The sequence below is a fragment of the Clarias gariepinus genome, chromosome 13 (genome assembly GCF_024256425.1).
Source record: "Clarias gariepinus isolate MV-2021 ecotype Netherlands chromosome 13, CGAR_prim_01v2, whole genome shotgun sequence".
Taxonomy (NCBI): domain Eukaryota; kingdom Metazoa; phylum Chordata; class Actinopteri; order Siluriformes; family Clariidae; genus Clarias; species Clarias gariepinus.
The window spans coordinates 1,693,301-1,707,500 of NC_071112.1; the positions used below are offsets into that span (position 1 = coordinate 1,693,301).

The following is a 14,200-nucleotide window of genomic DNA, read 5'->3' on the forward strand; positions in this document are numbered from 1 at the left end:
GTGTGTGTGTGTGTGTGAGAGAGAGAGAGTGTCAGGGTGTATGATGTATGGAGAAGTGTGTGAAGGAGCTGTTTGGGAAAGATTACTGGAATGATCTGAGCTATAGGAGTGTGTGTGTGTGTGTGTGTGTGTGTTTTACATTAACACACACACACAAGACAAGATCTGCAAAAGTTTCACCTCGGATCTCAGGCTGATGAGTTTCCAGGAAGAATCTTTCATCTCTGTTTGATCTTTGTTTCTTTTTTTGTTTTGTTTTTGTTTTTGATCTTTGTTTCAAACCTGCAGAGGAAACATTGTAGCACTGGTGGTGGTGATGATGATGATGATGATGGTGATGATCTGAATTCCTAGAGGATCAATGATCTCCAGGTCTACTCCATTCTCCAAAGATGGAAGTGTAGAAACAGGAGTTTGAACAGAAACTTATTAAAAAACAACAAAAAACAACAACAAAATAAATAAATAACCAGGATTGCCAGCATGCTGAAGACGTTAACGAAGAAGCTCAGAAGACATTCCCTTAATGAAATCCACCCTTTCCAGCTCAAGGTAAGATCATTTTATGGTCACTTTAATGCAGGATATCCTTTAAGTGGATAAAAAAAGCAGACAAGGTCATAAACATAACCTATTAATTTTATTATTATTATTATGATTATTTCCCCTCGGCTTTGTAGTGGTGTGTATATCTGCTCCATAATTAGCCCACTTCTGTTAGTTTAAAATCCAATTAAAGGTCAAGCCTGTGCACCTTCGCAGGTAAAATCTCCGACCTTCACTTCAAAGACAACAACGAGTACAGTTTATTTCTGATTTCTGAGAAAGCACGCCATTAAATCTACCCCTCTGATTCCACTTGACTGTATTTATTATATATGATCATGAATACTTTCCTGTTTGTTTGTTTTTTTTCAGTCTAGGTTGTGTTTTCCACCAGCTTGATTTAAAACATCACTCAGTGTCAAACTTGTAGCCTTCTATCTAATCAAATTTTAATGTGTTTTTATTTGTTTGTTTGTTTGTTTTTTTGACCCCTTAAACATTTCACATGCAACACATTATACCATGTGCATCCGAAGAACCCTCGTGAAACTCAATTTTTTGTTTTATTGCGCATACCTATACTCAGGACATTGTTTTAAATAGTTTATTAATGTATATCAAGCTATTCTAAATTCCGTTTTGTATAGAAAGCAAGCTCTGACCGGGTTGTACCTCGTGTCTTTAGAGGGATTTGATTATATTTGATTTTTTCTTGCTTGTCTCTTTAATTCTGACATAGCATAGAGATAAAAAAACAAACAAAATCTAACTAGGAAATCTGGTTTCAGTGAGAACACAAGTGAACGGTGCAGAAGGGAAACAGACCTTCTGATGTTTGATGCTTTTAAAGAAAATGGCTGGCCTGTGGTTGATCCATTCTCCCTTTCCCAAAATGAAAGCCATGGCTCGGTTTCACAAAAAAAAAAAAAGTATCCTTTTTGTTTTCGTTTTTTTTGCAATGCTTTACGCCTCCATACACCCCCCCCCCCCCCCCCAAAGGTGCCAGTGTAATAAAAGTCCTTCCAGGTAGACATGGGATTCTGAGGCGTGTTCAGTGTAGCTGTAGAAAAGTGAAACTGTCTGCAAACATGCCCTTCATGGCCGATTAGTTATGCGTGCCACCAGGATGGAAAGTGCTAGGATGCAGCTGCTCAGGGCCTCTTCGGGCCATTGTGGGATGTGTTTGCAGTCTCCGTGCCATCATGAGGGAAACGCCGGCTAGCATTGTCACGCTCGGGTCTGCTTTGTCCATAAACGACGTCATCTGCGTCATGTTCGAGGGTCAGAGCTCTGACTGGACTGCCAATGTGTTTTAACCGCTGATGCACTTCTTTTTCTTTTTTAGCCTCAACGTGCGATATGAGAAAACGTACGTCTTTAATTTGTGGAAAGTCAGTTACTGTTCTGTTTTTCATTAATCAACAACTCAGACAAGAGCAGCTCTTCTTTGGAAATATACTGAAAGTGAATGTAATCCTATAAGGAATGATAATAGCTGGAGGGGAAAAAAAGACAATTCTCTAAATTTGTGGTATAATACAGGTTCTGGTTTAGACTTTTTTTTATTTTTTTTATTTTTAGGGAGTGCCTTCTAAAGTAGATATGTCTAGAATTGAGCTAGTGTTGGCCTGTAGTACTGGGAATTATGTATTTTTAATACCCAACCTGAACGCACCTGAAATAACTCGTCAAGGGCTGGGTCGTTAGGTGTTGATTGTTTAATGACAGTCATGACAGATCGTAACCCTGTGGATCGACACTACAGTATATCCAGTCTGTACACGTGATGTTTATTATAATGTTCATGAACGAGCTCTTAGTGTTACTGAACATGCCACAGTCTCGCTGTACATCAGTGTGTGTAAAAAGCTCGTTAAATACAGTCACTATGTGTAGGACTTTTTTTTTTTTAACATACAAGAGGACTTTGAGTAAATTGTGAAATACTCATTTCATGCAGTTTAAAAAAAAAAATTGTCTTCACACGTTCCGTGATCGTCCCTCGGGTGAGATCGACATACACCACACCTGACCCAGGTTAATATTTAGCTTTTTTTTTTTGTAAGGAGTCTCCAGTGTCAGCACTTTCTAACACCCTGCAGTACACTCGTAAGTTTTTAGACACAGGAAAAGCTTCGGGGAGGAGCGCGTTAAGGTTTCTCTGTAACATCCTGACCTGCTTCTTTTTTCTTTTTTTAAAAAAACTGGTTAGCTTTATGTTTTGAGGTTAAAGAGGAAGTGGTAGCTATAGCACCTTTTTTTGCTGATGTCAAAAGAAAAAGTGACTCATAAAGTGGCTATAACCACAGTATAACCGTAACAAGATGCTAGCAGTACAGAATGGACGGTAACGAACTAGCCTAGCTTGCAATCTGGATTCATTATGTTGTTAGAGTATTTAATTATAAAGATTAAATCATGATGGGTATAAAGTTGGATTCAGGGATACATTTTTATATGCAAAATTTTCCACTGATGTTTAGGACAAGATTGCAATTATAAATAATAATCACGCTAAAGAAACAACAACAGCAGGCTGTTAAAATACCTACAGCGGTGGCCGAAAGTATTAAGACAGCACATGCTATGTATTACGTTACAGTTCTCCCAGGTGATTAGGTCACTGATTAGTTCCCTCCTATGTGGTTGAAGAGTTGTACTAATTATAATCAGCAGGTTTAGCTAATTGGCCGAACGCATATGTGGGAGGACCTGTCAGGCGTCCAAACAATGCCTAAAACTCCTTTTGGAACTCTTGAGTAAACTCTTGACTGTATAAGATCATATAGTAAGCTAATTATTACTAATTATTATCTAATAATAATTAAGTCCCCGACTTACGAACATTCGAGTTATGAATTTCCTGCAGATACGAACAGACTATGGTTCAGCAAACATTCATAGATTTGAACAAATCATGGAAGTAGCTCACGTGTATTGTACAAAAGATAAACACTTCGGTGCATCAGTGTGTAAGTAAATGTATAAAATGTCCAAAGTCTAGTATGTTGTATGTTTGCGTGTGTGTGTGCGGGAGAAATGAGTCGGCCTCACCGGTTTCAATGAATTGGTCCGGGAGCACGAAGATAGGAAATGTCTGTCCTGTGAAGCTGTTCTGATGGAGAATGATTCTGATTTCGGAAAATCCTCAACGAGGACGAGTTCACAGTCCTAAACAGCTCTGAGACAAAATGCCGTCCGTACAAGCGTGCAGTAAACACCATGTAGCGATTTCTTCCGGGGGCTGCCTTTAAACTAGGTCAGCTGACCCCCTGCGTCACTGGAATTCCCCTCGTGATTTGGAGGCGCGGTCTCGTGAGAATATAATGCGGAAACAAAACACTGAACCTGTGTTTTTTTTTGTGTCGAAGGCGTATGGTACCGTATAAGACTCATGAACTGACTCATGAATCAGACTTATGAACTGATCCGACTTGCGAATGTGTTTCTGGAATGGAATTCGTTCGTAAGTTGGGGACTTACTGTATCTTGATTGTCATTATTTTATAAAAAATTATTTTTTTACAAAAAAACTTTTGACCACCACTGTAGTTTCTTACTGTAGAATACCTACTGTATATGTGATTTTTTAACATAAAAATTACTTGCATTTGTTTTACAGACTTGCAGGAAAATAATTCGGTTTTAAAAACCTATTTTAAGCCTAGTTTAGCTTTGGCTCTTATGTAACATTAGCTTTTGCATTGGAATTCTCCTAATTCTGTTTATATCCTGAAAAATGTTGCTGATTATTTGGAAAGGTTATGAAACAAAAAGCAGCGATCGCTCGCCCTGCTTCATGCTTGACCCCTTGGGTTACTAACAATAAACATAATTATGTTAATTGGGGTTTAGTGCCGTGGCTTTAGTGCTTGCTAGAGGAGAGCTGACTGAGGCCACACTTCGCTGTGTGTGTGTGTGTGTGTGTGTGTGTGTGTGTGTGTGTGTTTGTGTGTATCGGACATGGCCCATTGGACAAGAATGAAGTCCTTGCCAATGACTAGCTCTGTAAAGAGTGTTTTTCGTGAACATGCACTGCTGTGATCCCACATGCCAACATCTACACATGGCAGCAGATAGGAAAATGCTGAGAGCCTGAGCGTGTGAAATGAATTAAACATGTTCGAACATACTGTAGACGTGCCTCTTACTTACACGGAGACTTTCGCTGTCTTGCTTTCTCTTTTCCCCTTGCAAAGCGGACATGCTCAGATCCATGTTTATCATCTACCTTCCTGTGTTTGTCGAGGTCAGTGCACTCCGGCCTGACTGAGAAACACATTTTTTTAATGCTCTCTGATTCGCTTGCTAGCATCAGCCCTGAGAATAAAAATCCCAGATTCCCAAGTTTCCTTTACAGATGACCCGGAAAACATCCAAACCTTTCCATGGACGGCTGTCCAACCTGGCGGGGAAAGAGAGACAGACAGCATGGTTTATAACAGTCACATTTTTGAAGGACACGCTCTCCGCGGTGTCCAAATGAACGGTGGCGACCTACAGTAGAATACGAACGTTAAGATGGTTGTATGATGTTATGGACGTTGCTGGGAAACTGGTTAAAGTGTCATGAAGCTTGTGAATAACTGGCAGCGCTTCACACTCAAAATGAGGGTGTTCATTGCGCTGTGAATCACAGGCCTGAATCCTACTGGCATGTAGCGTGCAATTTATGAAATGTTTGCTTTTTACGCAGGCCAGGAGGAAACGAAGGGACTTTCGAGCTTGTGATTATTTCCAGCTTGTTTAGGGACTGGTTATAAAAAAAGGAACCAAAGTATGAAGAGTCTTAGTGTCCAGAGGGTGAGTTAGAAAACTGGAGATCTGGTGGTTACCCCGTAATAATAATAATAATAATAATACCGTATCACCGTACCGTATTACTACTCTCACCCACAGTTAGTGTCATGAATGACTGTAAGACACCCAGGATGCCGAGGGATGCGTATAGATAAACGTCCCAGTGCTGTTATTGTCTATTATCACCACACGTGGAATGGCACTCATCCAATCAGATTACTCGGTTGGAACTAACTGTTGTATAAACATTATATATCACACAAGTGTTTTATTTATCTTTTTTTCCCCCCACTGCATATTTGTCAGTGCTTACACTTTTTTTTTTTTATTATGGCACATCGCGTCATTCCTCTTATCTGTTCATGGTTACAATTTAAAAGTTGTGGACCGTCTTTGAAATGAGTCCGTTCCTGTTATCACTTACGTTATGGCAGATGGAATCAGTCCTTCCTACATCAGGCTCTTTTTTTTTGTTTTGTTTTTGTAAAAATAATACGACAAGAGCATACACAGTCCCGAGACATTCCTGTATCAGAAGACAAGAAGCAGCTTGAGTGCTGAATGTTCTGACAGCAGAGGCTCCTTTACATAAATGTAAAATAAGGTCTGTTTACACAAACGATCACATGTTTGTTTATGTGAAATAACGACACATTTCGGGAACCTCGAGCACCCGCTCTAGTACTTGTCCCTTTACAATGAGCTGTTGCTATAGAAACAATATCGTATAAGCCTGTGACCGATTCACTTTTCACTTTCACTTTTCAACTTTATTGTCATTGTTATAAATAACAACGAGATATTGTTAGAGCATCGTCTTCCCGTATTATATGATGTAATAAAGACGGGAATTCTGCAGCGATTTTCCAGTGGAACATCGAGACGTGGCGGATTGTGAAAAGCTGAACAACATATGACTAACACATTCTTTGGTACAAAGGAAATGACACTTTAGACTGAAGCCCTCACTGCTACAGATTTTAGACAAGAGATGCCTTAGGCCAGCACGCATCCTTTCACATCTTTTGCACTGTAACTGTCGTATCTCATTCCAGTCTGCTGTCTCTGAACTCCTCTCCGTGATGCCCTGCGCCCTCAGCATGCTCAGGATAATCATCGTATCACTCGAGCGACTGATAGTAACCGGTCAAACCTGTCGTTTTAGGAAATACATGTACTGTAGAGCTGATTCAACGGGACTGTTATGGCAGGCACTTGACAAACACAGTAACATAAAATAAATAAAAATGTTTTCTGTACGATGGCGTAGCGGTTAGCTCTGTCACCTCCATGACACCTCCATGGTGTGGGTTCGAGTCCCGCCTGTGCATGTTCCCCCCCGTGTGCTTGGTGGGGTTCCTCCGGGTGCTCCGCTTTCCTCCCACAGGTTAATCAGTGTGTCCAAATGGACGGCAGGGTGTAAATGACCGCGTGTAAAGCGAAACATGTTTTTTGTGACGGGATGTTTATTCCCCCAGTGTCAGCGCACTGAAACAGAATGTGTTATAACTTTTATGCGTGTAAGAATTTTATTTATTTTTGCAGTAAAATGCATTTATTCCTGCTGCTGTGATCACTCGTGGTCAGACACACACTTACACACACAAGGCAGAAACACAATCGATTTCAAACTGTTAGCATTCGGCTAACAATGCTCATGTCTCTGTTTGCTTAAACAGCAGGTCTGTATCTCTCTCTCTTTAAAAAAAAAATCTTTTACAATACACTGCATGTAGTATGTGATCAAAATGTGTGTGTGTGTGTGTGTGTGTGTGTGTGTGTGTGTGTGTTTAAATATGACTGTGAACTGCTAAACAGGAACTGACCCTTGGCCATTATCACATCAGTTACTCCCACTGTCCGCTGTTATCCGTTGCTCTCTCTCTTACACACACACACACACACACACACACCCCTATGACTGCCATTATCGGCCCTAATCTCTCTCTGTGTCACACAAAAAGAACGATTTCACACACAAGAAGCTCGAGTACTTTAGTCCATGCGCGACGACTGTGTAAAAAACACTATCGGGATTCATTAATCACTTAACTGCTAATACAGTATAACACATTAGAACATTATCAGAGTGTATTATAGATGAATGTGGTGTAAATACACAAGTATTTAGCATTGAGTATATCCAACGAAAACGGAAAAAAAAAGTAAATACCGCGACTAGGTATTTTAAATTGAGCTTGTAGAGTAAGCCTACGATATCAGCCTTTATTTTCGCTCCTGCAGGTTTGGAGCAAACATCAAACTGAGCCAAAACAATCACTCTCCAGAGAATTGGTGACCGTTTCTCCCTCTCGGTACAAGCTCCTCGTGTTCTGTCACACTTTATCGATGCGCTAGTTTGCTTAGCTAGGCCAGGCTAATTTTCATCTCCCGCTCAAGCTGTAGAATAGAAATCACAAAGATGAAAAAAAAAAAAAAGTTGTAGGATTAGTAATACGGCTCAGACCTGTCCGAGCTTTTTAGCAAATATTTAATCAAATCCAGAGTCAGCCAAAAAATTTATACACACTTAAGGAAAAAATAAATAGTACAGTGTAACCTCGAATTGCGAGTAACGCGGTTCGCTAATGTTCCGCCAGACGAGCAAAGATTTTTTGAACTTTGACTTGGAAAACGAGCAAGTCTTGGTTTACGAGTACCGAGTATCATGTATCACGCATGCGCTTCTTGTTTTAACGCCGAGCGTCATGTGATCACAACTGAGCCAACAGTTTATCTCTTGCGCTGCGGAATTGTGGGTAATCGTCTTCCCTGCTGGGTCTTAGTGCTCGTCTCTTACTGTTATAATCAACATCCGTGCACGTGTGTACTGTTTACTATAACGCTGTGACCACGTGTATGTGTGTAAAACTTATTTTTTAGCGCACATTTAACGCAAAAGAAAGTCACATTAGAGAGGTTAAAGATCCATTTTCTCTCTCTGTATCATGACCCCTCATACTTTCGCCTTCACAGGCACACACACTCTTTCTCACGATTTTTTTAAAGGTAAAGTGCAGGTTAATTTGTTTTATTTTTACTTTACAGCAGTGATTCCGTTAGTGTGTCGCTTAATCGAGTCTCATTAGAGAGATATCTTGTTTATTTTTCCGATAAAACAGTGTTTCCGTTGTGTGTGCGTGTGTGTGAAAAAAGTGGAGAAAGGTTAATTCTGTAAGACAAGAAAGGGGAGAAGGGAGCTTGCATTAGATTTACTCATAAACACACACACACACACAGCGCCTGCGTGCACAAATGGAAACACTTATCTGTCGGGATTTATTTTTTACTTTTTTTTAAGGTAAAGTGCAGGTTAATTTGTTTTATTTTTACTTTATTTTTTGTGTTAATTATTTTTATGTATTTATCTTTTGGGGGTGTGGAACAAATAATTTAAGTTTCCATTATTTCTTATGGGAAAATTAAATTTGGTTTACAAGTGTTTTGGAATACGAACCCACTTCCGGAACGAATTATGCTTGTAATCCAAGGTTCCACTGTATTTGAATGATTTGCTATTCCACTTATTTACCTATGGTAAATTATAGTACATATAGTACCATAATATACAATACTATTACAACGATACTGGGTACCGTGGTAGTACTTTAGTGTGTACTATAATGTTTTGGTAAATACCATGGTATGGATTGGATACCACACTGCCTAAAAAAGTTCAGCAGTTATCTAAGTAAGTTCTTGCATACTGCACCATATTATTTATTTTAGGACATGGTACTATTATGGTATAGTACCGACAGTACCATATTTATGTATGTATGACCTCGTGTTCTCTCTGTGTCCTCACCACATACAGTACATGCAGTAGAGTTTCGTTTGCAATTCAGCTATAAAAAAATACACTTAAGTCGAATGTGCTCAAATAATCTGCCGGTCTGAACATAGACAATGAAACCCAAACTCTAAGGAGGAGGCGAAAACAGAACACTGTAATTATACAGAAGCACGAATAAACGGATAATGCAATACAAATTAAAACCTGTTGTTATTTCCTTCAAGTAAATGTAGAGAGAACACAGAGAACATGTTGCACAGCTCTTATAAAAACTCCCAGTGATACTGTGTGCGCTGCACCTCTTCTCTAAACTGTCCACGACTCCACATCAACAGTTTCATCTTTATGTTGCTTGATCGATACCAGGCGTCGTATCCCACGTACGACTCGCTCTTGGATTTCATTCCTTCGCACGTTAGAGTGTGATATGTGAATGTGCGTCGACAGGAAATGTGTTATTTTAGACTTGGCAGGCTGCACTGTGTAGACATTTTCACACAATTGTAGACAGAATGGGTTTGGAAAATGTACCGCCCACTCCGCAGAACAAACACTAATCCTGTAAAGAAAAAAAATGCCTGTATGAATTTTTGCTTTTTTTTTGTTTTTGAGCTTGAAGAGAAAGTCCTCTTGTGATCTAATGATGTTTATAACTCGGAAATGTTGAACTCTTAAAATTTTTTGATAAATGTCTTATAAAAGGAGCTCTGACGAGTAGACAAGCAACATTTAGTCCATACAGGGGTACCTTCGGCTAACGAACGCCCCGCCTTAAGGGTTTTCCTCCTTGAGAACTTGCTCGCCTTAAGAATGTTTGCAAGAAATTTGCCTCGGTATACAAATCATTTTTAGCGTAACCGAACGCCGGGTAAGTTGCGTGTGCGTCCAGGAGCCGTTGAAAAGTCGTTTGCATCGAAACAAGTCTACATAATTTTTGTGTGGTTTCTTTTTTTTAATTTTGTGCTGGATTTAGTGAAGACATACTGTAGTACCCAAGAATGTTAGCAAGTACAAGGTTTAACCGAGGTTTAATATCTATTTATTCCATATTTTATTTAATTTACATTAAATTATACCGGTGGAAATTAGTAATATTGGTAATATTTTTGGGTGGCTGGAACGGATTGTCTGCATAAACATTATTTCCTATAGAAAATGTTCTATTATCATTTACTGTATATAGTACAGCTCAGGCAGAGACTTGTACCAATCAGCCATAACATTAAAAGGTTTTGGTATCCTCTTTAGTCACCGTGGAAGCTCTGACCCCATGGCCAGAGTGGGTAGTGGGTTTGCGATCCATTTGGGGTTCACAGTGGTGTCTGGAACCTGGATCCGTTGGGTGCTGTGGGTTGTGGGGTGGCGCCTCCATGGATCAGATTTGTTTGATTGAGATCTTTGGACGATGGCCTCGGGCTCTCGACCTGCTGGGCCCTGTGTGCGGAGGGCTTTGGTGCGCTGGGTGTCCCGGTACCTTTCTGTCGCGGCCAGCATTGACTTTTTGGTGATTTGTGCTGAATTGGCTTTGCTGTGGGATCAGACCATAAGGGATGGCCTTTGGTGAGCCCTGGATGCCCATGATCCTCTCATCAGTTTACTGATATATATTACCAATATATAAACGCGTATCGTTGATCAGCGTGGTTCAGTTTCCCTGGCGGTGGTGTTAGTGTTATTGCTAATCCGCTGCATGGGGGCTGTGCCACACAAATGAACATGAAAGTTGTTTATATGGTGAAGTTTGGTGTTAGCATTTTTTTTTAAGGAGTTTTCTGTTTCAGTGGTTTGTAACACTCCGAGATGAAGCTTTAACCCGACGTTTACTGACATGGGAAAGTTTTCAGGACAGAGCGATTGGAAGCGAACATGACAAGCTGTGTTTATTTCTATTCATATTAACTGTGTGTGTGTGTGTGTGTGTGTGAGAGAGAGAGAGAGAGAGAAGCTTTTGAAAGAGCGACTATTTATTGGGAGAGACTTATTTCGCAGATGTTTGACCACGTTAAACTTCTCATGCCATTATTTAATAAATGAAAGATTTCTAAGGCTCGTATAACAGCGCATCCCTTTATACCTTGTTCTATTTTGTTGTAATTATAGCACTTTTCCACATGTAAGGTAATGAAGTTACTTAATTTTCCTTATAACTCCGCCACTCTTTGGAACTGGCGGCAAACCTTCTCACTCTCACTCTTAAGGACAGCTGTGGAAAAGAAAATGGGAAAGTATGAGCTTAAACAAGTTAAGGGGTTGCCATGTGACACACTCTGTGAAGTTGAGAACAGCTTCCACAACAACTTCCTAAACGTTTAGCTTAGCACGCGGCCAGGGTGTGCAGAAAGACGCGTTTGTAGAAAAACATGTTGTACTAATCACTCCCTCTACCGCCTCCCTGGATGTTCATGAAGACGGAATGAGTGTCTCAGAGATTTGTGTTTTTTTTTTTTTCCAGTCTGTGCAACAGAGCTCTAAGACCAGCTTCGATGCTAACGCAGCAGTGCATCACATGATGCGGATGGACCTTGGATAATCTCTCGGTGTTTATCTAAAGATACACATCACAGCAGCTCGGTGCAGCGATCCAGTTCACGGGCACGTACGCATGCTGTGACCTTGTGCAGAGTGCTCTTCGCTGTGAGAAACCTTACACCCCCCCACCGATCACCCCACCCCACCACCTCCACTCCCACCCACTCCCGTATCCTTGGCCAGTGCTGCAACCGTGTTTTATTCCCCACAATCTGGAGATGAAACGTGGACAGGGGAGATGTGGAGAGACTGGAAGCCATTAAAGTCGTCGTCTTTGATTTGTGTATAAAATAGCGTTTGTATTCCTACGCAGCTGTGTGTTTATTACGAATAAGTAGAAATAGGTGATGCTTATTAGAATTATTAGAGTTATTGCTTCAGCTGACAAACCAAGACATCTTGGACAATGTTATACTTCTATGCAACTTCGTGCCAACAGTCTGTTGAAGGCCCTTTCCTATTCCAACATGACTGAGCCCCAGTGCACAAAGCAACGACTATAAAGACATGGTTTGGAAGAACTCGATCGGCCCGAACACAGAGCCCTGTGACCTCAACCCCATCGAGCACCTTTGGGATGAACTGGAACGATGGAGATGGTGAGCCAGGCCTTCTACGAAGTCGCGGTTCAGAGTTCGCAGCCTCAGTCGTTCATGGATTTTTCCTAACATCTAAACTAATAATTGTTCGCGGAAACATCGCGCAAATATCCTCCACGATTTTTGATGGCTTTTTTCGTGGCAGTATATAATTTTTTATGCGTTTTTATGCTAACCTCTAAAGAACAATATAATTTACTAATTATGGAACATAAATCTTAACATAAATTCAGCTAAATGTCCATATAAAATATAATCCTTTAGTAGAGATACAGTACTGTACAGTATACAGGTTCACCTTTACATTCTTTCTTTAACTAAAATTAATGCATTGGGAGCATATTTAGGGTTTAAGCCATTAAAATAAGCATGTATGGGCATTTTGGGCCACATCTAATTTTGCTAAATAAATTTGCAGTTTTTCATAATTCGTGTTGCTTTAGGAATGTATTTCTGAGGTCGACTGTGTATGTAATTACATTGCAGGACAAATACTTTGTCCATATAGTGTAGGTGGGTAATATATATATATATATATATATATATATATATATATATGTATATATATATAAGATATAAAGATGACACAGACGCTAATTGTGAAAAGTTAACGCGACCGTAGCTTTTTAACTGGTGCCTTACTTTTACATTTCAGGATTGGGCAGAGGCTCTTATCCAGAGTGACTTTATCTCATTATAGATCTGAGCGGTTGATGGTTCCGGGCCTGAGGTTTAAGGGACCCTGGTGTGTATACAACTGCAAAAAATTTTTATCTTTGACTGATACATTGATACGTTGCTTAAATGAAAAAGATTAGCTGGAGAAGAGGAAAGACAGACATTATTCCTTCTCGTGTTCGTTCTCTATTTGACTGTATGTGAGTGTAAGCCGTTATATACGGTTAGTGGACAAATCATGTTCTCTGGATTGTTGCGCCAGCTAATGCGCGCGACGTGCACGTTAATCAAATTTAATGCAAAGTCGTATTTTTTTTTATTTAAAGTTTACTGTTGTTTAACACCTGCTAAGCCAAAGTTCGTGTTATTTGTGTGTTTAATACACACACACACACACACACACACATGATTTTTTGTACTTCTGTTTTTTTTTCTTTTTTTTTTCAGTTTCAGTTCGCTAAGAAATTCTTATATTCAGATTGTTGATGTGATGGAAGGTCAAGTACGTTTAGATTGGACGTGTGCATGTGGAAATGTTCTTATTTTCACTATTAAACATAGCTGTAATTTCTACTTAGCGTTTTTATTTATTTATTTTTGATTTTTGGGTTGAATTACTTTACTTTTTGAATAAACTACGGAGGAATTAAGATGAAACGTGTAGTTATATTATGATTCTGAGTTTTTTTTATTCTTTAACAGAAACGTTAGATTGTTTTTATTCTGTTCACGGATCGTTTCTTTTCCCCCCAGAAGAACTCGGTCTGAAGCGTGCGGAGGATTCAGGATTTTCCATTTGATAACCCACATGGATGTCTGAGTCTATAACCTATAAACCTGCACCGTTTGCAGTGTGACAGCAGTGTGTCTGATCTAAGCAGTTCCTCTAACCCTCATGGCGCTCAGTTCCGTCTTACACTTGTTTCTTTTCTTTTGGGTTGAAACCTTTAGGAAAAAAAAAAAAATCTCATTTGCAGCTCTCGCATCTCTGTCACCTCTTCTAACGTCTGGACTCTGCATCGTTTCTTAGTGTCATTTTTATCAGTCAAATATCAAAATAATGTTTTGTCCTCGGGCTTGATGAAGAGCTCCGTCAACATCAGTGTTTTCCCACAGTGTGATCGTTCCTCTGAGGTTCTGTACGGTACCTCTGCATTGATGTAGGAGGGGAATGGGAATAATGCAGGAGAGTGTTTTAAAAGCTGCAGGCTGGTGTGATGATATAAGAGGTGTTCAAGTCAAAGCGGGACTT

General features: G+C 39.9%; 1 protein-coding gene across 1 annotated transcript in view; it reads left to right on the plus strand.

The window, feature by feature from the left end:
• Nucleotides 1-14,200, plus strand: part of si:dkey-16j16.4 (uncharacterized) — a 30,841-nt gene continuing 16,641 nt past the window's right edge. Inside the window, exon 1 of the mRNA XM_053510244.1 lies at nt 1-552. Within this exon, the coding sequence (XP_053366219.1) occupies nt 484-552 (69 nt within the window). The 5' untranslated portion in view covers nt 1-483. The remainder of the gene's footprint in view (nt 553-14,200) is intronic.